The sequence below is a fragment of the Phaseolus vulgaris genome, chromosome 8, assembly GCF_051622355.1.
Source record: "Phaseolus vulgaris cultivar YP4 chromosome 8, ASM5162235v1, whole genome shotgun sequence".
NCBI lineage: Eukaryota > Viridiplantae > Streptophyta > Magnoliopsida > Fabales > Fabaceae > Phaseolus > Phaseolus vulgaris.
This window is the reverse complement of record NC_143505.1, coordinates 58,380,176-58,405,906: the sequence shown is the minus strand read 5'-3', so window position 1 is coordinate 58,405,906 and position 25,731 is coordinate 58,380,176. Positions and strand designations below refer to the sequence as shown.

Here is a 25,731-nt window from a genome sequence, read left to right as displayed (position 1 = left end):
TAACGATTTTGGGATCGGAGAGTGTGATGATGTTCATATTAAGGTTAGGATTCACTTGATGGTAGATACAAAATAAATAATGATTTTATCAAAATAGAGTTGTTTGAAATAAAATTGAGAGAGTGATTGAAAATGAAAGTTATTTTATTTTATATGTGAAATTTAGTGTGATAGCAGAGTGAGGGTGAGAGTATGCTCTCTTTCTTTCCTTTTTTCTTAGAAAAAATGTAGAGTTAGTTTGCATAGAAAAATTATTCCTTAACATTAATTTAAAAGATTAAAAAATAATTTTATTTCTTAAATAATTCATATGAAATAAAAAAATACTCTATTATACTAATAAAATGATATATTAAATAAGGATAAAATTAGAAAAATTTGTGTACATCCAAAAAAAATTATAAAAGAAATTCTCTTTATATAAGTATAAATTAAAAAATATATCAGAAAATAACCACCACAGAGTAGTTGATTTAAATAGTTTGATTTTGTTTTTGCAAATAAATATATTTAAATAAAAAAAATTATTCAAAAACACATTTTATTATTAAAATTAATTGCAAGCTGAAAAGGTGTTTTTATTAGTTAAAGAAAATAGATGTCGCATATTTAACGTAGCCAAAGCTTTAGCAGAGAAGAACAGGATAAGAAGGAGAAAAGACTGTCTTTTTTGTCTAAAAAAAACATTATTAATAAAGATTAAAAGGTGTTGAAAACTTTAACAACAACAAGTGCAAACCATGGCTTTTATGAGCCAATAACCATAACCCAAAAAGTCTTATAGTACCTTAATTTTGGTGTTCATCATGTCGTGTAACTCTACCTATCAATCAAGACTTCGCACTAACTTCAGTATACTTTTTTTATTATTTTTGCACATTCAATATCTCTCTCTCAACATACATACATATATCTTTTACAGCAACTTTAGTATACTTGGGATTGAATGTTGCCCAGATTCTTGTAACAAATACCATGGGATTAGAAAGGAATAAAGGGAGAAAAAAAGGTTTCATCTTTTATGCTTTTAAAACAAGGATGAAACTGTGGAAACGGTGAGGAAGTTCCTTGCTCTTTCTTCTTTTTGTGTGTGTGAATGTGTATCACTTTTTCTTCCTTTAGTTATTCCCTTTCCTCGGAAATCAGAAAATGATGGCTTCATTTGAGTTTGACAAGGATATGTTATTTTAGAGAATGAGAAAGTGAGAGCATAGAAAGAAGTTTAGAAGAAAAGAGGCAACCGCAAAATGTTGCTGAAGTGAAGCTGGTTTGGTGGAATACAATGGAAACATATTGATAAAAAAATGTTTGGTTGAGAATTGGTGAACACGCAACGTTGTTTGAAGCAATTTGATGAGAAGATAAGACAAAGAAGCATTGGAAGAAAAAGGTGTTCTTAGAAGAGTGGAGAGAGTAGTTTCAACATTTGTATGATTGTTTATTATAGATAAGATGATGGTGGAGAAAGGTATGGTTATGGAAGGAAGGTTTTGGTGCATACTTTACCAAGCTTCTACTCAAACTCTAAAATGCCTTTTTCTCAAAATTAGGTTACTTCTTCTCAAAGTCCACAAACTCAGATCTATTTCTCATTTTTATTTCCACCAACCACTTCTTCAAGTTTCTCACCCTGCAAACAACTCTAAATACACACATACTGTTCTATCCATTTTTACTTAATTAATTACATCACACATTCCCATTCCGTAACTCCCAAACATGCTACTCTAATGTCATATCTACTATTTTATCATAATTTCTCATCAAAATGGATAAATTTAAAATTTATTATATGAGTATAAATAATAAGTTAGGTGGCTTTACTTTCAATATAATTTCATTCGTATTTTAATTTTTAATTGTAAATTCTTGGATTGTAATTATCGATAAATTTATTTATTGTTTTAATTGAAAATTATTTAGTTGGGTTTGTTTTGGCCTTAAATGTGGTGGAAGCGTCTTACATGGTCTGAATGAAGAATTTACTACTGTAAGTGAGTCGAATCACACGAAAGTTCAAGTTGTTTTTTTTTTAATCTTTAATCTCTCATTAACATGAAACAAATATTTTGCAAAGATATTTTTCGAATTTATGAAATTAAAAATTCCTTATTAAACGCACGGAACAAAAAGAACAAATCTCATTTGAAGATATGATTCAAGTAAATCTTCTTCAAATATCTATTACATCAGCACTAATAAGTTTTTCTGATAAAAAAAAAATCAGCACTAAGTTTAATTATAATGAAGGTGCAAATCTGAACGGAGTTGTGAAACAAGATATTTCGAAGAGTAGCAAGAACGAGATCTGGAACTGATCATAAAAGAAGATGTTTGTTTTATTGATAAAGAAAGAAAACATTTGATAATTGTTAAACAATATAGTGAGACTAATTTTGATTTTAATTTTGTGTAAATAAATATTATAAAAGAAATGTCAAATAAAGAAACGAGGATCGATTTTTGGATCGTAATCGTGCAACACACTCTAAATCTACTTTTATTTTATTTTTGTATTTTTCTTGTTTTGCTTCCACGTGAAAGGCTAAAAACTTTTGGGTTGATTTCCTTATGATTTTTCATTGAAATCTGAAGTTTTGTACAATAAAATTTTGTTCTTCAATTTTCTATTTGACATTGAATACTCTATATTGAAATCTTGTAATTTAATTGCAAAATGATAGGTGTCACTTTATATTTAAGAAGTTGTATTTCTCCACTATTTTTTTTAATCATGAAAAAATATGATATGATAAACATTTTTGTCTTAAAATGGTGTTGTTCAATTTACATTGTTTTAATTTATGTAATTTTGTTATTATTTTCTTGAACATGACTTCTAATTATTATTATTTTAAACTTATAACAAACATAATTTTTATTTTTTTTTAGTGAAAATCATGGAAGACAAGTACAATTTCTATTTTTTTTAAAATTGAAATTATACATGAGAAACACAATTTTTGTTTTATTGTTTTAAAAAATAAAAATCATATTTGTAGAGCAAGATTTTAATTTTAAAAAATAAAAGTCGTGTTTACATGACTTCGAAATAATAAAAATAATAATAAATTGTAGAAATCAAAATAAAATAAGAGAAAAACAATAGGAAAAATAAGGAAAGTTGTTCATCTCAAGTACAATTTTTTTATGGCTGAAAACGAAGGTTTAACTCATACGTGTGAAATACGAGCTCTTCAGTATAAAGTTATGCTTTGCAAGTATTTCCTTTTTTGTTGCATTAATTGTGTGAAAAAAAAAGGATGGAAGAAAAAGTACAATTTTAGAATTACGTATTGAAAAATATTTTTTATAAAAGATTTCTTAATTCTTTATTTATTTTTAATTTAACTATTATAACAAGTACCTATGACTATTAAATTAAAAGCAAGTAAAATATAAAAAAAGAGGATATCATGATCTTTTCCCACTTGTGTATTTATAATTTGCATCTCTACACATCAATAGAGATTTGAAGTTGTATTCTATATGGGAGGTTCATGATTCATGTGATAATGTTGGGTTGGTTAAGAATTTTAGTTCCTCAAAAATATGTAAATTACATTAAGTAAAAAAAGTTAGGAAATTTCCAATTTATATTTTTCTCTCTAACAACCTTATACGAACAATCTTTAATGTTTATGAGCTTAAAAATAAAAGATAATTTTATTAAAAATATATTATTAATATAAATTTCTGATTAAAAGATTAATTTTAAGTATGCGTATATAAATATATTTATGTATTTTTATGGGTAGTGGATAGTCACATGTGTACCATGATATCTGTCCTTGTCGAATTAATATGCTAGTGAAGAAAAACTCATATAAATGGGCACCCATTAAATACTCCCAACGAATTTTATTTATAGTTATTCGTGCATGCTGTTATGCATTTTTTTTATCCTATGCAAGAACTGATTATTTAAATGTATTTGACAGTTGAAAGTATAAAAGTACATTTTAAAGCTAGTGAATTGTATATGTGGTTAAGTAGTTGGTTTTGATTGATTCAATTTAATTAATAATTTCAATTTTAAATTTTATATACAATTACGTTAAATACTGTTAAAATGTTATATCATTATCATCTTAGGGAAGGGCACAAGTTTTATTTCTGAAAAAAAAAAGTAATTAAGAGGTGGGAGGTGTACTAAAAAACACAAGGATTGAAGTTTGTACATCGAAGTGGGACAACCGACCGTACCTTTATTTTAAGTTCAGAGAGCAAATTATCCCAACAAACTACCCTATATCTTTCTCCTCGTTCTTCCTCTGTCCTGATTAAAATAATAATAATAATAATAATAATAATAATAATAATAATAAAAGTACCCTATATCTTTCTCCTTGTTATTCCATTCTCCTAATTTAAATAATAATAAAAATAATAATAATAACCGTACTGGTTCGACCAGACGACTCAGTGAGTCGGTCAGCGTTTGGACCAGTTAACCACCTAATCATGGTGATAATGTCACATGATGACACGTGACCGACCAACCCTTGACGACGAGTCAATAATTGACTAAGTCAACAGGGTTAATCCACAATTAAGGATTATTTAGTGCAACCTTAAACAGAATCAACCTCTTAATTCGATCCACCAGTGAAAACTCATTAAGGTAATATAAATAGCACACATTTCAAGAAGAAATGTACGTCATTATCTACGGTACTCTGACATCCGAGTGCTAACATCCCGACTGACTTGAGCGTTGCAGTGCCTTTTGCAGGTACCACCCCCACCTGAGGAGCCAGACGACTGAGAGAAGGAAGCCAAAGAAGGAAGCTTGGAGCATCAATGACCGACCGAAAGTAGAGGCAGAAGGAATCGTTCTCTAGGTCCCAAACCCGTTTGAGAACAATAACAAAAATTATTATTATTAAACAATTAGATTTTGAGTCTAATTCAATACTAAAATTATTAATATCTTGATAGTATTGATCTAATTGAGATTATGTTGATCAGAAATCTCCTAAACCCTAAACATTACATTCAAAGCTATCTGATTTTTTTTTAATAAAAATACATGTTAAGAATTAAAACAACAAATAAATAAAATTAATAAAATTAATTAGAATATTTTAATTAGTATGTATTTTTAACTTCAATTAATATTAAATGTTAACTTATTTCAGATGATATTTCAACTTACTTTTATAATTAGGTTGATTAGATAAAATTTATGTTTTAATAGCATTAAATATTTTAACAACGAAATATTAACTTGAATATTGTATTATCTTTTACAAATCTCCTTCACTTTAACCGAGTAGAATAATTAGATCAATAAAATAAAGACGGAAACATTTGATCGACATATACAAAAATATGTTTTAGTAAGAATGAATACATAATATATTTAATAAATCTTATAATAATAGAGAAGTAACTTTAAATCTAATTAAATTATATAAAATTGATTTATAAAATAATATTTATATATTATAATTTGAGTTTGTCTCGAATGAATACGTGTTGATATTATAAAATATATCTCAATTAACTTCATAAAATGAATATAAGGTGTAAAATCTGTTTATAAGGTGGTATCTGTACTTACTTATATAATATTAAATGTTTTTATCTTTAATCGATGTGTGATTTCTAACACATTTAATCACGCAAAGTATGTCAGCTCATGAGTGAAACTATATATTATGGGTGATCTAGTAGTGACATGATAAAAAGTGACCTAATAAAACTAACAAACTTTCACTAGCATATATTTTAAATGACTATTTATATCATATTAAGAAGTAAATTTTAAGTTGAACTTATAAGATGAGTTTTGCATTCATAGAAATATTATTATCTCAGTTAGATCTCCAACATTAATAAAAAAAAATTGACTTAATTCTTTTATTTGGTTGCAATGTTTTCATTTTAAGTTATTTTTAAAATTTTTATGACTATTATTTTTTAAATATATATAGTTTGTTTAAATCTTTATTGATTTTATTTTGAAAAAGTATCTCTATAAATTAAGGAAAGATATCATTTATAAACTACTATTAACTTCCTTTTTTAAGTGATGTGAAATTTGTAATAAAAAATATATTGTTATTTTTTCATTTTATTTAAAAACTCTTGAAAATCTATATCTATTTTTAAGAATTTAAAATTTTGCAAAATCATAATTAGTTTTTGTAATTTCTGGATAGTTATACAAATTTCTGCGCATATTATTTTATAATACATTACTTTTAGGTGAAAACATTGTCGATTAAAGAAATCAAGTTAGTCGAATGATGTATTAATTGTTGCAAAGTTTGTAACATGTCGATTCTTTCTTATAAAAGAAATTTAATAATTTTATAAACTTGTTAAACTGAATGTTAATTCTTCATATGATTCAAGTTTAATTTTATTTTCCCGTTTAAATACCTGGAAAAATTTCATCACTTCATGAAAATCAAACCAAAGATCCCATGTACACCTCCACCTCAAGTCAACCCTAATGCATTTTATATGTATTTTTATCACAGTTTGATTCATAAATCACAGAACATTTTATCATTATTAGGGGAATAATGATACGTAGAACACACACAGATGCTCCAAAGCTAGGGTTTACCATTTCTTATTAACAATTGATAGCCAAGTTAGTGTTCTTATAGCCAAATTAATTATATTAATGTTTTTATTATCATGATAATAATATTAATATTAATTTAATTTTTTAAAAAGTCATTTATTATAATTTGTATGTAAAATAGTAGTTATTACATAACTTTATCTGCCTAGCCAAAATTACGTATCAAATTTATTAATAAATTATTCTCGTCAAACTGTTTCATTGTAACATATAATAAAAAAAAATTTAAATTTGTTTTACTGTTAAATTGATAAAGAAATTAGTTGTCATATGGTTGAAGGGAATTTTGCATTTATGGAAGCACGTGATTCCATGAATAGAGTACAAGCATGCGAGAAATGTCTGAATTTTTTCATGATTTGTGGGAGCTTGTTATCTTAATGAAACGTGCTGCGTATGGAAAGTACTTATATATGAGTTTGCAGTAACGTGGATGAATATTGATAAGGGTCCCATAGTTAGTGAGCATAGCTGGAAATATACAGAAAGTGTTGATTCCTATAATCATTTATCATTTATGTTTGAATAATTCAAGTGCCCACACAAATTTCTCAAAACTTTCACTCAATTTTACTTTCCCACATCAATATTTTAATAATTAATAGATCTTCTGCATTTTTTTTTCATTTTTCCTTTTTTTTCTGAGGTCCTCCTCAAGCTTTTCTCACCACCTACTTTTCTTTGAATTTTTTATTTTTGATATTTTAAAAAATGTAAAAGGTTTGACATTTTTTCTCAAAAATAAAAAATTTGGTTGTAAAATATGATTTTTTTTTTCCAAAGTCTTGTATTGTGCATTGTTAATTTTGTACGCATGTGATCGTGAGGTCTGCTTGAATATAAAAACAAGTATTACTATATTATTCAACTATATTTTATTGTTTTTTTTATTGGTTTTCATGTAATTAATTATTAATCTTCTGAGGCTTTTGTAGGAAGTTTGAAAATATATTCTAAAGATTATTTTTTTTATATAGAAGACTTTACTCAAGATTGTATAACTGGGAATGATATTCCAATTAGGTAACATTTCATCATTCAATCATTCAACTATCATATATAAAATAAAATAAATACAAAGAAGCATGAGACCAAATTCATGAAACATAGAAATTTATACTTATCATCTAAACATGTTACTAAAAAAGTCATGACTAATACAATAAGACTTTTGTATCAAACAAAATATTTCTTCAAATTCATACTGGGAAGACTATCAATACATTTATTCATTTTTTATAAAAATATGAAAAATTATAAAATTTAAATCTATGTATGTAAATTATTGAAAACGACAATGAATATAAAATCACTCTCCAATCACAACATTATCCTTTAATAATTCACAATTCAATTCTTGCTCATGTGTTCTTAAAAAATTTGATAGATTGAAAAAAAAAATCAATATATAAATTATTATTAATTGTAGAACTATATTAGCATACTAAAATAAATAGAATTTCTTGTACTACCTCTGGAAATAATAGCACAAGAAACAAAATCAGAACTTTTATACATTTTAACTAACCTACTAGAGGTGGTCTCTATATAATCATAGTTACATTAAAAGCTTTTACAATTACGAATATTAATATTTAAAGACTTCAAAATAATAAATGTTTTTATACTATTGTTGATGACATTAGAAGACAGATTTTGTCCGCCCATTAATAATAAGATTCTGGATGGATATAATATGTATCAAAAGAATAATAATAAAGTTATAATAATTTCTCATTTTCTATATACCTCATAAATGGAAGCACCCAACCTTATATGTAAAGTGCAGCACCATTACTATAGAAAATAACCTGTAAAGCAAAAATAAGAATTTCAGTGTTTCATTTAATTATCAATGGTAAGAGACTTGATACAAAAACAACACTATAATTATTTACATAAGGTACAATGATTTTTTTTTCCACAATGCAATATTGCTATATTTATAAATCATATGACATAATGCATTTTTTATTTTTCTAAGAATAAAATCATATTTTCCCAATGGATATAAAAAATAATAGAGTTGTTATTAATATTTATTAAGAAAACATTGAAAAAAATATTAAAAGATGATTAGTCTATAAAATTAAATTTTAGATTCAGAAAGTCAATTACTTATAAAAAACAAGTATATATTAACATCAACAATAATCAATCAAACATGTTACTTCTTACTTCTAATTTATTTCACCCTAAAATAAAAGATAAACACTTATATATATATATATATATATATATGAGTATATATGGATCAGAATTACGTAAAAAAATATGAGTATATAGATAAATTTTAAATTTTTATTATTTTTAAATTCCATAATTGAAGAATGTAACATCTAATTAATTCATTATTTATATCAAGTTTGATCTCAATTATAAATTTTAATTTAGCCGGTTAGTAGTTATATAATTATTAATTTAAAATATTAATTTGTATTAAAAATATTTAAGATAACAAGACTTGAATCTTTTAAGCCTCAAAAGTAAAAGGTTGCGGCACATGTGATTAATTTTTATCTATGAAATTTTATTTTTTACTAACACTTACTAAATTTTAATCGTTTTATTAGAAAATAAAATAGTAGTTCTTATTTAATTACGTTGTTATAATTTAAATTATTGATGTTTTTATCGTATATGTTCGTGACAAAAACACATTCTATCGTACAGAAAAAAGAGTATAATAACATTTTTTTACGTGAATTGCTTTAGGTATCAATTGGATTTCATGGTGTACAATAAATGACAAAGAATCTGATGACAAAGAAGACAAAAATGGTTATTACAAGTGGGAATCACATTCACAAATTCATTTCACTCTAATTAAGAAAAATGTTACTTTAACACTTATATATATATATAACAACTTTAACAACTATATACTGTTTATCATTATAATTTAAAAAATATTTAATCTTAATAATTTTTTAAAAATATATCAATACTTAAAAACTAAAATATAAATTATTTGGATAAATAAGTTTTCTCGAACGTATGCATAAGAAACAAAACTTGGTGTGGAGGATCCAATTTTCACGGGTAGCCCAAAGCCTAACCCAATATATTAAATTAAAAAAAAATATTATTGAAGTACTCTTTTATTTTTTTCAACTCTTTCTTTATGTTTATGTATTTTTTTGACTCATTCCCTTTGTGTTCAAAAGTATTTGTAACTGAGAAAGGAGAATTGGTTGTGTAAGAGTCTGACATTTTGTATATTTTAGTTGTAAGTTGTGAGAAGAAACAAAATAAGAGAACGCCACACACACTCAACTACTTACACCAACATATGCATGTACCACTATTGGCATGGACCATTTTGATTCATCAAAAAAATTGGTGTTTTTGAGATCTGATCTTACCAACCATGATTAGTTTATGTAATGCTGCCAAATTATGAATGCTTTCTTCACTTTTGCTTCCCAAACTCAGTTCTTGACACCATGCTTGATGTGAACTTACTTTCTAAAAGACACAACAATAATGAGCTTTAAAAGATTGACTTTAAGCACGTTAATGTTGATTTTGGATAAATAAGGAAGTTTCTATCATAATAATGAGTTGAGTTGGATGATGACCTTTCATCACCCACTTTTCAAAAATATCTGATTATTTCTTCTTCCAACCCATTATACTGAATTGGGGCTTTAAATGCCTTCTACAAATACATTATTGTCGGCAGTAGCAACATATCTTCAAGCCAAAACCCCAAACTTTGTGATCAATTTCTCTATGCAAAAGGTTATTTCATCCATGCTAATTATATTACATTAATGAATTACTCTCTAATTTCATAAATTATTGGATAATAAAACTAGTTGTGATCATCTAATATGATGGCGATTTATTAGGTTTCGTTTGGATCAAATTTATTTTAATTAGATTTAGTTGAATTAAGGATGTCAAAACAATTCATTTTTATTCTCTAATTAATCTTTCAATTTATTTATTAAAAAATTATTGGATCAAATCCATCCATTAACTTTACAAATCACTAATGATATATTTGTATTAATATTTAATGATCAGCATTAGCCCAATCGTTTTTTTATCACTAAATATATTTAAATTCATTTTTTTTAAAAAAACTCAATTTATTTTTTTGAAAATCTGTTTACAAAATTATTTTGAAAATTGTTTCAAAACTATGTTTTTAACTTTTAAGGTATATATAACTTTTATGTATGGATTGCTTATGCATCCATAAAAAAAATTGTTAATGGATTTGATTGATTTTTTTTTATCAAATGGATAAAAATATTAATGATAAAAATGGATTATAATTTTTTTAATCAATTCTTTATAATGCGAAACCAAATTTATTCCATTCGTATAATTTGTCAATCTTAGATTGATTTTTTTTTTCATTTTATAAACTAAACTTATCATAATTTGGTCCAGTTAGAGCATGGTATTAAATTTTTTTAAAATTATCTCATTATAAAAAAAACCTCAAACTTAATATTTTTAAAAAATTATCAGGTTATGACTATATTTATAATAAACATATAAATAATATTTATATAGTAAACTTATATAAAATATTTATATAAAATTTATATTCATATCCGAAATTAACTTTCTCTTTCAGAGTTTTATAGACATGTCATTCCCTACTCGTGTTCATAATCCTTAAACAACCTATATATTAAAAACTTAGTATATAAAATCAGAAAACCCTCACAAAATATTAAAGAAAAAAACCCAATCTAAACAAATACACACACAAAATGTGTCTAAATTATTTGGATTTAACTCATTGAAGGTTTAATTAGGTATGCTTATTTAATTAAATAAGAAAACACAAGCTTTAGATTAAGTTCACTCATTTAAACGAGTTAAGCTCAATTTATACAAGCTTAACATTAACATGTAAATAACCTTTTGACTTGAACAGCTTTGTTTATATCTCTATTCAAGGTGCTACTTAATATAAAAGTTTATTATAAAACACAATTAGCTATGCAATGGCACGCATAGTATTTTGGACAAATAAGTGGAAGAAAGCTACGAAAATGATTTTTTTTTTTTTTTGAAGAGAACCTATGTATGGTTTTTAGTTGGGAGGCTATAGAGTGAATTTAAAAAGTAAAAATGAAAAAAAAAAAATTGGTTTCATGTTTGATTAAAAAATATTCAATTTTGCCTTAATTCTACCTTGAAACTCTGTTTAAAATGGAAATAAAAGCAAAATTGTTTTGGAAAAGTCAATTTGTAAAATGAAAAATAATCAAAAACATAAACTTTAATCTTAAAATCCACCAAGTCTCTGCTTACTTTGCATTTATGCTTGCTTTTATATTCATGGATGTTGTCGTGGGCCAGAATTTATGTGCGTTGAATTGAATTTGGAGTGGTAATTAGGTAGAACTCATGTTAAGTATCTCTAACCAACGACAAATTAAGCCCATAATTCTACATGCTTAAATTGGACATGGCTTCAAGACTGGACCAAACCCTAACAACTTATTTATGGATCCAATCAAATTCTTTATGGTCATTGCTTTCTGCACCCAATATTTTGAACTTGCATTCGATGTCTAAGGTGATACGATAAAAATACTTTTTTTTAATAAATAAGAGAGATGCAGATCAAAACATATTCGAGATTTGATATTCCAAATATATTTTCAAATTTTAAATTTTCAGAATACTTTTCTAAAATTTGGAAATTTTTTCCAAAATTTTCAGAATCTTTTTTCCACAATTTTCATATTATATTTTTTAAAATGTATTTTTTATATTCCGAAATTACTTATTCAAAATAGGATTTTGATTTTCTAATTTTGTTCTTAAATTTTATTTCAAGAACACAAAAATCTATTTTAGATTAAAAAATTGATTGGGTACAGTAAAAAATCATCAGGAAGTCTGGGTCACCATTCTTTAATTTCATCCAATCGTAACCAAACCAAACTCAATATATTTAATGTATATTTTATATGACATAACATCATTACAAGAGATGTACACAAAAACACAATCATTGAAAAGTAACAGCACAGTGTTTTCGATTCTTCATATAGATGCATATATACTATTTAAGTACTTATTATTGTTATTCACAATGGGATTCAATGGGAAGATTGTTTTGCCTTAACCACTGTGACGGGACAAGAGGCATTTGTCATCACATGCTTGCTTACACTGCCCAACAACACCCTGCAAGAAACAGTGTTTAAGAGAGATTAGAAAAAAAATGAAGAAAATAAGTTGTGATCTAATGAGGTAACAGGAGGGTGCTTGGTGAATGAATGGTAATAATGATACCTTTTAATGGGACCTAAACCCCTGCTTCCAATAACCAAAGAGTCGAGGTGAAGATCTTCCACAGCATTACACAACTTCTCTCTTGGATCTCCCCAATACACCTTTGCCACTGCCTTTGCCTGTTTCAAACACCAACACAGACACACAGGTTTTCTTCACATATTAACTGCAGAAGCAAATAACACAATAAGAAACAAACAGTATAAATACCCCTTTTGTCTTGGAGGCAGTATCAAGGATATCTATGACTTCAGGATCCCTAGGAATCCCATATTGCTTAGCAAAATTCAACTCCCTCAGTTCCTCCAAAGGCACCAAAGCTGCAAACCCAATAACCAACCAAAGACAAAATGTCAACCAAAACCACAACTTACCATGTACAAAACATTCTCCAACCAATATGAAGAACAAAACTTATATATAGTTCCTTAAGTACCATTTGTATCATTTTTTTAAATTCAAACAAGAGATTCATTTTGGTAATATTCATAATGGAACTCTAATTCTGATAAGAAACAACACAAACAACATGAATTGTACACGAGAAAGGGAAAGAGGAGCACTAACGTGAACCAGTGACCTCAAAAAGCTCCTTTCGGGTGTGATGAGCATGGGGAGGCTGAACATTGATCAAAATGATTTGATCACCTTTGTTGATGAGATTTTCAACTGCCCAACGAAGGGCTAATTTGCTAGTGGCAGAAAAGTCCATGGCTACTCCAACAGTGCGTGTGTTCGGCATAGTTAATTGATGCTGCCAAAGACTGAGGGTTGAGTTCAGTTTTTATAGTTGGTGTTTGCGTTTGGTATTCAGAGTTTTTCATTATTTTGGCCACTGCGCCCATGGTTTTTGAAAAGTATCAGTACACATGAGAAGATTGTTCGTGAAGATAAGCGTTGGAGGGATTTTGTGACAGATGAAGATGGTGTGGTGGAATATGGCATAAAGGCGACATAGAAGAAGACAATGAATGTTGTTTTCCCACAGATTATTCCACAGAAAAACACAAGTTATTCCATGGTAGTGTGCCATATGTCCTGTCTCTCTGATTGGCTTCTAACTGCTTTCTTTGACTTATTAATTACTTGATTAAAAGACATTACTAGAAGCAACTTACAAAATTATTCTTCTTAATATCACTACTCCTTTTTAGCTTAAAGAACAAACATGCATAAATAATAAAGGGAAGAGAAGAAGCCTTATGATTCTAAAATCTAATGTCTAAATGTTTGTTACTAGAAAAATCTCCTAACAACTTGCTTACATATATTATTACACCTTTTGTTGTTCCAAATCCTTAGATTGACGATAACTATAACTATATATATATATATATATATATATATGTGTGTGTGTAAATTATTTTTTCATATGGGTGCTAATGATTTGGTATGAAGATAATGAATGGATATATAACTTAATAGTATTAATATTATTTAGGTTCAAATACAATCTTATAATGCAAAATAAATGAGTTTTGATTTTTAATTTTATGAAAATTTATTTTTCATTTCTCTAAAATTGAAAATATTGTTTTTTTATTTACAAAATTACATGACACTAATTAAATGTGATATAATATTAACAAGTAAAACTTCTAAAAAAATTAAAATTATTAAAAGAAGTGTTATTTTTCTATTTAAAATAAAGATTTGGGATAAAAAACAATGATTCCAAAGTTTAATAGGATAAATTTTTTTTAACATAGTTAAAACTAAAATGTACTCAATTTATAAGAATTAAAGATAATAATTTTAAAATTCAGAAAAATAAACGAAGAATTTTTTAATAAATTCAGAACCAGTATGCATGCATAACATAGGAATTAGAAACATATGTGGGGGTATTATTCATTTGCCTATATATTTTATGTATATAAATGTAACATATGTTTAGCGTTAGAGAGATATTAATCTATATGCACCTTGCAATCAACACACTTGTAAGAGTAACGTGTTATGAATTGTTTATGTGTTTGTCTCCGTTTTTATTCAAATATGAAAAATATATATATATATATATAACCAATAAATATTAAAATGATTGAAACGTTGTATAAATTACTTTCCATTAATATTTGAAACGGTCAAATAAAATTTAGAAAAAATTACCAGTATTTCTTTTTCCTCCTTAGGAACTTGTGTGTTCAACTAAAAAAGTAAAAAAACAATTATAACCAAAGTTATAATAAGTATAAAATACAATAAAGTGCAAAGATAAGTAATATTGTGAATTGATGCCGGGGAATGGAAATGTGATGAAAAATTTGGTAAGTTGTGATTGGTGCCGCAAAACTAATAAGATGATAACTGTGTTAGTTTTTAACACCAGTCTTAATTGGTGCATAAGATAGGACAAAGTGATGAGATATTTTTAGCTTAAGTAACAATGCATCATCATCTTCACTAAACTGCCCTTTCTTTCAAAAATAACAAACTCTGTTTTTAATTTAATTATGTATATCATCCTTTTCAGTTTTTGTCAACCATACTTTAATCTTATCCTCTTTCAAATTCTATTTAAAAAATTATATATATATATATATATATATATATATATATGTATGTGTGTGTATCTTAAATGAATTTTAGAACACAATTCAATTGGGTTGCAGAAAGAGAAGGCTTTCCCGCTATGTCACACTCACACCTCAACAACTTGTTTTCTGACTGCTTCAGCTCCATGGAATTGAAGATTGGAGCCACTGATACAAATCAAACACTTGGTACATATGCTATATACTATTTTCCTTTTTAATATTCTTATTTATGCTTCATTTGTTTCTTAGAATGCTAATGTAAACACTATTATCTCTACTTGGTTCTTATGTTAATGTGTTTTTGTCTACACCAGACCCTTGGTTTCAATCTGATACATCATCTGGGTACCTTCAAGATGCCATTGCAGGCAAGGGTATTTGGTGCAAGGAACAAAATTTACCATCCTGCTGTCAAAAGGTTATATAAGTTGCTTACAGTGTTCATTCATAGCAAAAGTTTTAGTTATCAAATTGTTATCACTGAAATTTCATTATCTGGATGATCAGGAAGATAAATTTCCAATATTCTCCACAACAGTTCCACCTCTTCATGGTACGTACGCTTTGGTATCTTTTTCTGCCTATGTTCAGGCTCGTCAATTTGTTCTTTTTGCTTTTTTCTCAACTGTTTGATGCAAATTCTGTGGCCAAGTATGTGAAGTTTGGTGGAGTGTGGAGTTGTATTATGTCATAGTAATTGAAATGGAACATAACCACACCTTTGACAAGTTGACACTGCTGTTTTGGCATTATGTCAATACATATCTGATTATTTTCTCATCACCTTTGTAGATTGTGGCTTTACGCATAAAAAAAGGAGCATCAGCACAAGCCTGTCGTCAACAACACAAGGTGACACACATGAAGCTGCCATCAAACATGATCCTGCTCAAAATAGCTATGCATCTGGTGAGTTAAATGGGAGTGATATGATGCTCTAGTTTCATTTATCACATGCTTTTGGCCCTTTTCTCTCTATTCCACAGCTCATTTATCTTGATTTGTTTTCAAAGTTCTACTGGTTCACTTACAGTGTCCATTTTGTTCCTTGTATCTTGGTGTTACCAGGTGAAAGGAAGAAAATTGCTTACCCCTTTAAGTTAGTGAAGTCTGGAGGAGTTGGAGGAGAAACAACACTCAAAGATATCAATTATCAAATTCTCACCACCCCATCAGCATCAAAGCCAATTCCTCATCCTGTGAAAGATTCTGTGAGTCTTCCATGCAAATTAGTCAAAGGAAGTTTTGGTTTGTCTGGAAAAACAGTTACATCCCTCACCAGGATTCATACTAGGGGAAGAGGTTCCATTACCATTATTAGGACCAAGGATTAATAAAGAGAAGTACCGTCATTCATGTGTTACATATGTCAATGTCAGTCCTTTTTTGCTTAGACTAGAACTCCTTGTGATTGCTTTCTTTCTTTATACTAGATATGTTACAATGTAATGACAAAAAGACTTTCTGTTGCAGTATAACAAGTTCCACTCATTATGACTATTCACTGTTGAACTACAAATTTTTACTGGTTGCAACATAAGTTAACTGACCATTTTAATTTTCAAATCGTTTGTCTCAAGTCAATCATGAAAATCTTCCAAATTCGTATATAAAATTGAGTTTTCAATTTATACTCTTTCAGAAACTCCCATCAGAGGTGATGTTATGTTGCAAATACATACCTTGCAAGGGCGAGTATGATTGTTCATAAAAACTGTTTTAAGAAAAACCCTTTCTTCCTTAAACCATAGTATTTAATGTCAGTTCACCCAGGTCTATTTATTACTTCCAAAACAATTATATCATAATAATAATCTATTCAGCAAAAAGGCAATTTGCATACACTTATATCATCATGGTTCAATAGTTGATGACTTGATAAGACTAATAAATTTTGATTAGGAAAAGTTTTAGATGACTCTGATATCCCATTAAAAAGAGAACTTTAAACTTAATTCAATCTTCTAAGATTGACTTATAATATGATACTTGTTTATATACACTTGTATACTATGAAATATTCTTATATCTAGTCGACGAGTGATCTCTAACCGTTTGTGTAAGATTTGTTTGTGTAACATTTGTTTGAAGTTATGAATTTAAGCATTTGTATACTCCACAAAAACCAAAACCAATGGAGTGAGATTAGTTTAGAATGAGAAGCAGATGAGCATAAATAAACGAAGTAATCCAAAAAAAAAATCTTAATAGAGATTTTGTCTTTTTCAAACACTGAGTCACCCAAAGTATATGAGAGAATCTTTGAAGGGGTTATGATAGTGTGTTGTGAAAGTGTGTTATGAAAGTATTTGGGAAGCGTTGATGTATGCATTATTTGAGGAAACACGATCCTGAAATCCGCTTCTATGTTTGATTGGAATCCATGTCTATACCTCATTTTTAGCTCTCCGGTCATTATCACCTAACAATCAACGACTGTGTTTCATGTCACACACGTCACAATTGGTTACCATGACACACAGTTCCTATAATATCATCAAATCTTCATTTTCAGGAAACATATATAAACCAATAAAGCCTTTTTTTTTATCATCAAGGAAAATATTATTTTGTATTAAGCAACCTTAATTATCATAATGCTTCGAAATGCAAAAATGATATTAATTTAATCATGGAGAGGGCAAAATTGTAGAAGAAGCAGCTGGGTCTAATCTTAAAATTGGATCATTGCTTATATTTCAATCACTAATAAATAATTAAACTATCATAATGGTGTATTGTATTAGATTTTACATGGTAGGAGAAGTTGATAAAGGAATAAACTTTTAATGATGTTTTTTTTTTGTCTTTATAATAAAGCCTCCCTCGTTTTTAGTTTATTTTCCATTATTGTCGTGTAGAAACATTTGATAATAGTATATGATGATATTATATTATGTTACGTTATAAAAGTGTGTGTAAATCTTGTTTAAGAAGAAGGTTGACCTTTTAAACAATAAAAATGTTTTAAACTAATATAAAAACAATGATGTTAGATTTAGTAAATCTTTAATAAAAAAAATGTCTAATGACATTAATTTTAAGACGTCCTTTAATTTTGATATTCAAAGTTATAATAAAATATAGATCAATTTTTTATTTTACAATTCAAGTTTTATATATTATATTAAAAAAATATTACTTACTCGATAGTCAAATATATCATTTTACAATCTTTTAAATTTCTTGATCTTTTCATATGGACCCACATTTTAATAAAAATTATAATATAAAACAATAGTCCATTTAAAAAAATATAATTTATGCTTCTACTTTTAACATTTTTGTAATATGAAACAATCTTCTTATTAACATATTAGCACTTCACTATAAATGTATATTTCTTTTTAACTATAACAAAACCTCTTTAAATATCTATAAATGTAGGGTTTTTTATTCTATTTCTTGTCCATTGCACTCTTGTAAAATGCATGCTTACCAATGCAATAAGCAACCATAACAAAAAACAAAAAAGAAAGGTTTGAAAAAAATGGCATACAAGGACCATCCACATATGAATGAGTCATTAGTGATTCTTCGGTTTTATGAAGCAACGATACCCTTTTTTTAATCTTTCAACTATTTCTTTATTCAACTCTCTATGTCTTCACTTCTTTATTTTATTAATCCTTAAAATTATTTATTAACTATACAAGTTTTATTTAGTTTATACCTTAAAGCCTCTTACCTAACCAAGTTGGTCCATTTCCACACATAAAAAAAAACAGGTCCACATCCAACAAGGACTCAATCAAAAGTTTTCAGCGTATTCTAATGATAACCAAAAAAGTTTTTTTTATCCAAAAGTCTCAGTTCTTGTTAGTTTTTATATCTCTTAACTGAAGAGATGTATTAAAGATATTTTTGCAAAAGTTTCTTATAAACATTGTTAGAAGAATAAAATAAAAAAAACAAATAAGTTTTTTTATGAGATCAAATTAACATGTATATAAATTAAATAAAAATGCTTATGAAGAAATTTATCATATCTTTTAGTTGTATAGTATTTTTACAAGCATTAATTTTTGTTTTTCCTTTGCATGATTAATTTTCATGTATTGACAATTGAGAGACAATACATTGTGATTTTCTAATGTATTGTTAAATAATTTGAAAATTTTAACAATGTATAAATATTTTGTTTTATCACATACATCATTAAATAAATTATTTAAGTCAAGGTACATATTAACTGATGTCTTGAAAACCTCCTATTAAAAATTAAATTGTATTTATTGACATGAGTGTAAATTTGAGTATGAAATGAGTTATGTTACAAGGGAAATACTTATTAGATATATGCTCAATATCTTCAACGTTATTAGTCATCATTTTGGGGTTTTGGATAATGAATAAACCATATCATGGTTAAAAAATAATGAATAAAGCATATCATGGTTAAAAAATTAATAAAAGAAGATTTTTTTTATTAATGCTCTTTTATATGATTGTTTATATGATTTTTAATAAGAAAAATATCTTTTGAAGACACTATCAACAATAATCTTTAAACTAAACCCATATATATATATGGGTGATAATAATTTTTTATACTAATTGAATCATTAATTTGTCTTTTGTGTCATATTTCTTGTTGATTTCATGATAAATTTAAGATTTTTAACACTTTTTTTGTGGGGATTTGTGGGGATAGAAGTGATTATATTTTTTGTGAAAATTTTGTAGGAAAATAGAAGCTTGAAGATTAGATGATGAAATCATTTCAGCATCTCTTGGTCTAGCGATCAACACATTTGTCCAATAAAAAAAATGTGTGTTAGCCCAATAAGAGGAACACTTGTCCAACTAAAGACATTAGTCTTACTTACAGAGAAGTACATTCGTCCAACGAATAAAACAAGTAAATATTGTTTAAAAAGATGTCTCTCAATGAGAATGTACCTTTTTGAGTGGTTGAAAAAGAGAAATCAAAAGAAGAAGAAAATTTGTTGTTTTAGGGCAAAAGGAAAAAAAGGAAAAACTAGATTTGAGAAGGAAGGAGGAGATCTAAGGAAACTTCAATCTTGTCATTCTCTTAGCAATTTTCTGAGCTCTCCATGTGTAGGAGTAGTTAATTCGTTGTAATTAATCACATCTTTATGCAGTATTTTTTTTCGCAATAGAAATATATAATGACTCTTATGTTTTATCTTGGTTTCAAGATTGGACAACTTAGATGTGATTCAAGACATAATTTTATATCTCTTAGTCATTCTTAACATTTATCCTTCATGCAAATTTTATGTAAAAAATTTATATTTTCAAATTAAGATTTAGAGTCTCTCACTAAAAAATTAGAACTAATAGATTTGTTGTGTGAGTATTAAAGTTATATTAAAGATATTGGTAAGAAGAATTACATTGAATTGAGTTCATAAAATCTAATCCATAAAATCTTTGCTTTAATTAATTAATAATTTAAGTTTAAGTTGATAGTTTTAAATGCTTTAAGATTAGAAAATATCACAACCATTTACATTTACATTTATATATGAACTAATGCTTTTAAATTTTTAATCTAAATTAGTAAGAATTAAGTGGAAATTATCAAAGATATCAATGTGTGGTGTAAATTATCAAAGATATTCAACTTTCGTAGGGACTCCAAATCTACTGCATTAACGTAAGGTTGTCTAACTCCACTCAAATTCACAAAGCTAGCTGCCAAACTTTTTATTTTGAAGAAAGTCAATTAAGCTTTTGAGTAAAAGGTAATTATTACAATACTCATATTTTCTTTATGTATAAGTTTTAAACATTAGCAATAAAAGTTAATTAATTTAAATATTCAAACGCGTATTCACGAATAACAGTTAATAAAAGTTAATTAATTCAAGAAAGTAAAAAAAAAAAAGAAAATGGTAACGTCTAGGAGAAAGAAAAGGTGGCAAAAAGCTGTGTATTGTAAGAATACGAGGAAATGAAGATGCAATGAGTTGAATAGTGATTATCACCACAAGAAAAACGAAGTTGTCTCGAGAAAGGAACCAATGGAGGAACAACCTTAATATGAAAAATGATAAGATGGCATAAGAAAAGTGGACGGATATACATATGTTGTTGAAAGGCAAGAGAATGTTTTGGCACGATGTCGGGGTGCCATTTGTTCGTGTTAGGCACGTATGTGTCCTCATTCCCCATTCACGAAGATGATTCATTTTCAACACCTTAGAAAACGACCATCACCATTCATTGCAATGTAAGAAGAAGAACAGGGTCGGGGAAATTCAAATCTTCTTAACCCTTTTTAATTATTTCGTTCTTCGTTTGGTTGAAGGAACTAACGTGGAGATTCTCTCTTCCTCCTTCTCACTCTCATGCACTTATCTGGCTTATAAGTGCAAGAAGAAGCCCTTGCATTGCATTGCATTGGAGACTCTCTCTCTGTTTCTCTCTCTCGATGTCTGTGTGTATGGGAAAGTCAACGGCGTGTTTGTTTGGTGCCTTTGTGATCCTGTGCTGCTGCATAAGCCATGTCACATCTGATGCAGCGGATCACCGTTACAACAAAGGAGATTCCGTTCCCTTTTATGCCAACAAAGTGGGACCCTTTCACAATCCCAGGTCAGATTTTTAATCTGTCATTCTTCTCACTTTCACCATTTCATATTTGTGCTTCAAAGCAATTCAATCACAAAAGATATTGATAATATATATATAGCCTTTTTTGTTGTGTTATGATGGGGTTACCATTTGGAGGATGAGATTTCCTCTGGAATTGGATGCCTGCTTGTTTCATCTCAGAGTGTTGCTCTGATTTATGTGTAATGAAGATTCAATGGCCTATTTATGGTGTGGATTTGGATTTTGGAACCCACTCAAGACTATGATCAGTTAGATCTAGTTGTTTGAGTAGTGAAAGGGATGAATTTTTCACTGAATTTGACTTGAAAAGTGTGCTATTAGATATGAATACTATCAATTTCACTGTAGGAAACTCAAAATAAAAAGGGATATTATCTTCCTTTGTTTCAATGTGAAATTCAGACATTGTAGGTTGCGTTGAATGAAATTTAGAATGAATTCAAGCGATCAGGCTGGAAGAGTTGACCTTTAAATTGTTTTAATGTAATTACCTTCAGAATCAAGTAATGTTCTATATGTATCGCTGTGGATTTTTACCTCAACAATACCATTTCCTTTTATTCGAACTTCATTATTCTATATCGAAGAAAGAAAGAACAATATTTTCTTTTACTTAAAGACCACTGAATCCGTTAATCTTAATGCTTGTATATAAGAATGAATATTGGAATAGTCTAATGCATGTACTAATTTCTAAAACTTAGTTATCATATTCATAAATTCCATCCTCAAAATGAGATCACTTTGTTAATCATTTGCGCTTTCGTCTTTTTTCCTCCTTTCCACAGTGAGACATACAAATATTTTGATCTTCCCTTTTGCTCACCAGGTTAGTTTGCAAGTACCCTTCTCTTTTCCTACTAATGTCTTTGGTTTCTCATATTCCATACAACTCCAAAACTTGTTGGCTGCCAGCTAATGTGGAAGAAAAGAAGGAAGATCTTGGTGAAGTTTTGAACGGGGATCGATTAGTTGTTGCTCCTTACAAACTGAACTTCCAAATTGACAAAGAACCTGAAAGTATCTGCAAAAAGAGGCTTACAAAAAAAGAGGTTGCTCAATTCAGACATGCTGTCTTGAAGGATTATTTTTACCAAATGTACTATGATGACTTGCCCATTTGGGGTTTCCTTGGAAAATTTGACAGTGAAGACAAGGATGATCCAACTGGGGCCACAGTCCATCTTTTCACGCATGTCCATTTTGAGATTCTGTACAATAATGATCGCATCATTGATGTTTTCATTCGAAACGATCCACGTGCAGTTGTGGACCTGACACAAAATAGGGAAGTAGAAGTGGATTTCATATATTCTGCCAAATGGATTGAAACAGACACTCCATTTGAGAAGAGGCTAGAGAAATACTCACAAACATCCTCACTGTCACATAACTTGGAAATCCATTGGTTTTCTGTCATCAACTCATGTGTGACTGTTCTACTATTGACTGGATTCCTGGCCATAATTCTCATGCGTGTGCTCAAGAATGATTTTATTAAGTAAGAATCATTCTCATTTATTCTTCTCAGCAGTGTGTTCATTCATGGATTTAAACCTCTTAATTCGAGGAACTTTTCGTATCAACCATTTCAAATCTTGACAGGTTTACTCCTGATGAGGAAGCAGTCGATGACCAGGAGGAAAGTGGATGGAAGTATATCCATGGTGATGTGTTCAGGTACCCAAGATTCAAGTCTTTGTTTGCAGCAGCACTTGGAACAGGAACCCAGCTATTTACACTGTGAGTTACCAGCTTAGGTACTTATCTTTTAAAGGTGTTGACCTTGTATTGTTCAGCTCTTTCCTGACAATGGTATTTCATCCTTCTTTCAGTGCAATATTCATCTTTATGCTTGCTCTAGTTGGTGTTTTCTATCCATACAATAGGGGATCTCTGTTTACTGCATTGGTGATCATATATGCATTAACTTCCGGCATTGCGGGCTACTATGCAACTTCTTTTTATTATATGGTTGAAGGCAAAAACTGGGTACGTTACATTATACCCCATAGGCATTACTTTGTATCTGAGTAGCAAGTGAATTTGATTGAAATTATTGATATAACTCCTTTTATATATCGGCATATTCTGTAGTTTGTCTTCAAAAACCCACACGGATCAAACAGATTCTTGGTTACAAATCTGAACTGTGTTGTCTGATTTTATTTAGTAGTATATTCTGATTAGGCAGAAATATTATTAAAGCATAGTGTTTAATTGATGTGCCATAATTGCTTTAAACAAGTGAAAGTACACTGCAATTGAATGAAGTACATTTCTGAGGTTTTGATTTGGTTTTGACAGGTGAAAATTTTGGTGTTGACTGGAAGCTTGTTCTCTGGACCTTTGTTTTTTACATTCTGCTTTCTTAATACTGTTGCACTTGCCTATAACACCACTGCAGCGCTTCCATTTGGAACAATTGTGGTTATTTTCCTCATATGGACTCTTGTAACCTCACCTTTACTAGTACTGGGAGGGATTGCTGGCAAGAATAGCCAATCAGGGTTTCAAGCTCCATGCCGTACCAATAAGTATCCTAGGGAGATTCCCCAGCTACCTTGGTACCGTACAACTCTTTCTCAAATGGCTATGGCAGGTTTTTTGCCGTTCAGTGCCATTTACATTGAACTCTACTACATATTTGCTAGTGTGTGGGGACACCAAATTTACACCATATACAGCATTTTGTTTATTGTTTTCATCATCCTATTGATTGTCACTGCTTTTGTCACTGTGGCATTGACATACTTTCAGCTTGCTACTGAGGACCATGAATGGTGGTGGAGGTATGTAGACTGTTACATTAGAGTTTTCTCACTCTCTTCCTTGCTTATCAGTTAGAATTTAGGTTACCCTTTTATGTAATTCATGTTCCTCCATTCTCATAACTATTTCGTTGTTGGCTTGATTAGGTCTTTCCTTTGTGGTGGATCAACTGGCTTGTTCATATATGGGTACTGCTTGTATTACTATTATGCAAGATCAGATATGTCTGGCTTCATGCAAACCTCTTTCTTTTTTGGCTACATGGCTTGTATTTGCTATGGCTTCTTTCTCATGCTTGGAACTGTGGGTTTCCGTGCTGCCTTGATCTTTGTCCGTCACATATATCATTCTATCAAATGTGAATAACAGCTTATTGGAACCAACCAGACGCTTTCTGATACCTTCGATACAGGAACTTTTCCCCTAATGTCTTTAGTTGTTGTAGCAAATGATTTGTCAAAATATAGTGGGGAAAGATTTTAAGAGCCTGAAGTGCTTTACGCAAGTGCCACAACCCAAATTTCTACCCGTGCTTCATATAATCTCAGAACATGTGCAACAGTAGTGTAACTCACAAAATTCTCTCTTTGAAATATAGAAGTTTTGAAATATAGACTTCTACCGGTGCTTCTTATATTCTAACATAACATGTATGACAGTCGTGTAACGCAAAATTCTCTTAGAATTATGGAAGCTTTTTTAATTAGATTCATGTGTGATTAGCTTATGATAAGAGCATCATATTATTTGCATCCAAGATTCCTAATTCATGAAACGATTCTTTTCGGATTCGATGCTACTTGCCGACGTATGCAATATCAAAATAATACCCCTTTACCTCTGAAGTTGGGCTTCAATTTTTTTGCAATAACCACTATTTGCGGTTTTCTTATACTTTAGATATAGGATATGGTGAATATCTAAGGACCGCAAAAATGTTGCAAAGTAAAAAAAGTAAGG

The 25,731-nt window shown here is 28.6% G+C and overlaps 3 protein-coding genes across 4 annotated transcripts; 2 read left to right on the top strand and 1 right to left on the bottom strand.

Annotated features, from left to right (window-relative positions):
* Window positions 1–12,507: 12,507 nt before the first annotated feature.
* LOC137824482 (Adenine nucleotide alpha hydrolases-like superfamily protein) lies at window positions 12,508–13,882 on the bottom strand. Its single transcript, XM_068630135.1, has 4 exons — window positions 13,442–13,882; window positions 13,085–13,194; window positions 12,875–12,993; window positions 12,508–12,766 (listed from the first exon to the last, which is right to left on the bottom strand). Exons 1-4 carry the CDS (start codon window positions 13,614–13,616, stop codon window positions 12,679–12,681), a joined length of 492 nt encoding a protein of 163 aa, XP_068486236.1. The 5' UTR covers window positions 13,617–13,882; the 3' UTR covers window positions 12,508–12,678.
* Window positions 13,883–15,463: 1,581 nt separating this feature from the next.
* On the top strand, window positions 15,464–16,883 carry LOC137826218 (uncharacterized). The gene is made up of 5 exons (XM_068632105.1): window positions 15,464–15,600; window positions 15,729–15,832; window positions 15,922–15,967; window positions 16,207–16,323; window positions 16,483–16,883. The coding sequence occupies exons 1-5, from the start codon at window positions 15,510–15,512 to the stop codon at window positions 16,746–16,748; spliced, it is 624 nt and encodes a 207-aa protein (XP_068488206.1). The 5' UTR covers window positions 15,464–15,509; the 3' UTR covers window positions 16,749–16,883.
* Window positions 16,884–21,320: 4,437 nt separating this feature from the next.
* On the top strand, window positions 21,321–25,477 carry LOC137824480 (transmembrane 9 superfamily member 2). 2 transcript variants are annotated; one of them, XM_090293447.1, is made up of 8 exons: window positions 21,321–21,613; window positions 21,692–21,978; window positions 22,788–22,828; window positions 22,915–23,500; window positions 23,605–23,742; window positions 23,835–23,991; window positions 24,307–24,791; window positions 24,918–25,477. In XM_090293447.1, exons 2-8 carry the CDS (start codon window positions 21,815–21,817, stop codon window positions 25,135–25,137), a joined length of 1,791 nt encoding a protein of 596 aa, XP_090149573.1. In that variant the 5' UTR covers window positions 21,321–21,613; window positions 21,692–21,814; the 3' UTR covers window positions 25,138–25,477. The 2 variants fall into 2 exon arrangements, with proteins under 2 accessions (XP_090149573.1, XP_068486234.1); XM_068630133.1 differs by having other exon boundaries at window positions 21,321–21,978.
* The last annotated feature ends 254 nt before the right edge of the window (window positions 25,478–25,731 follow it).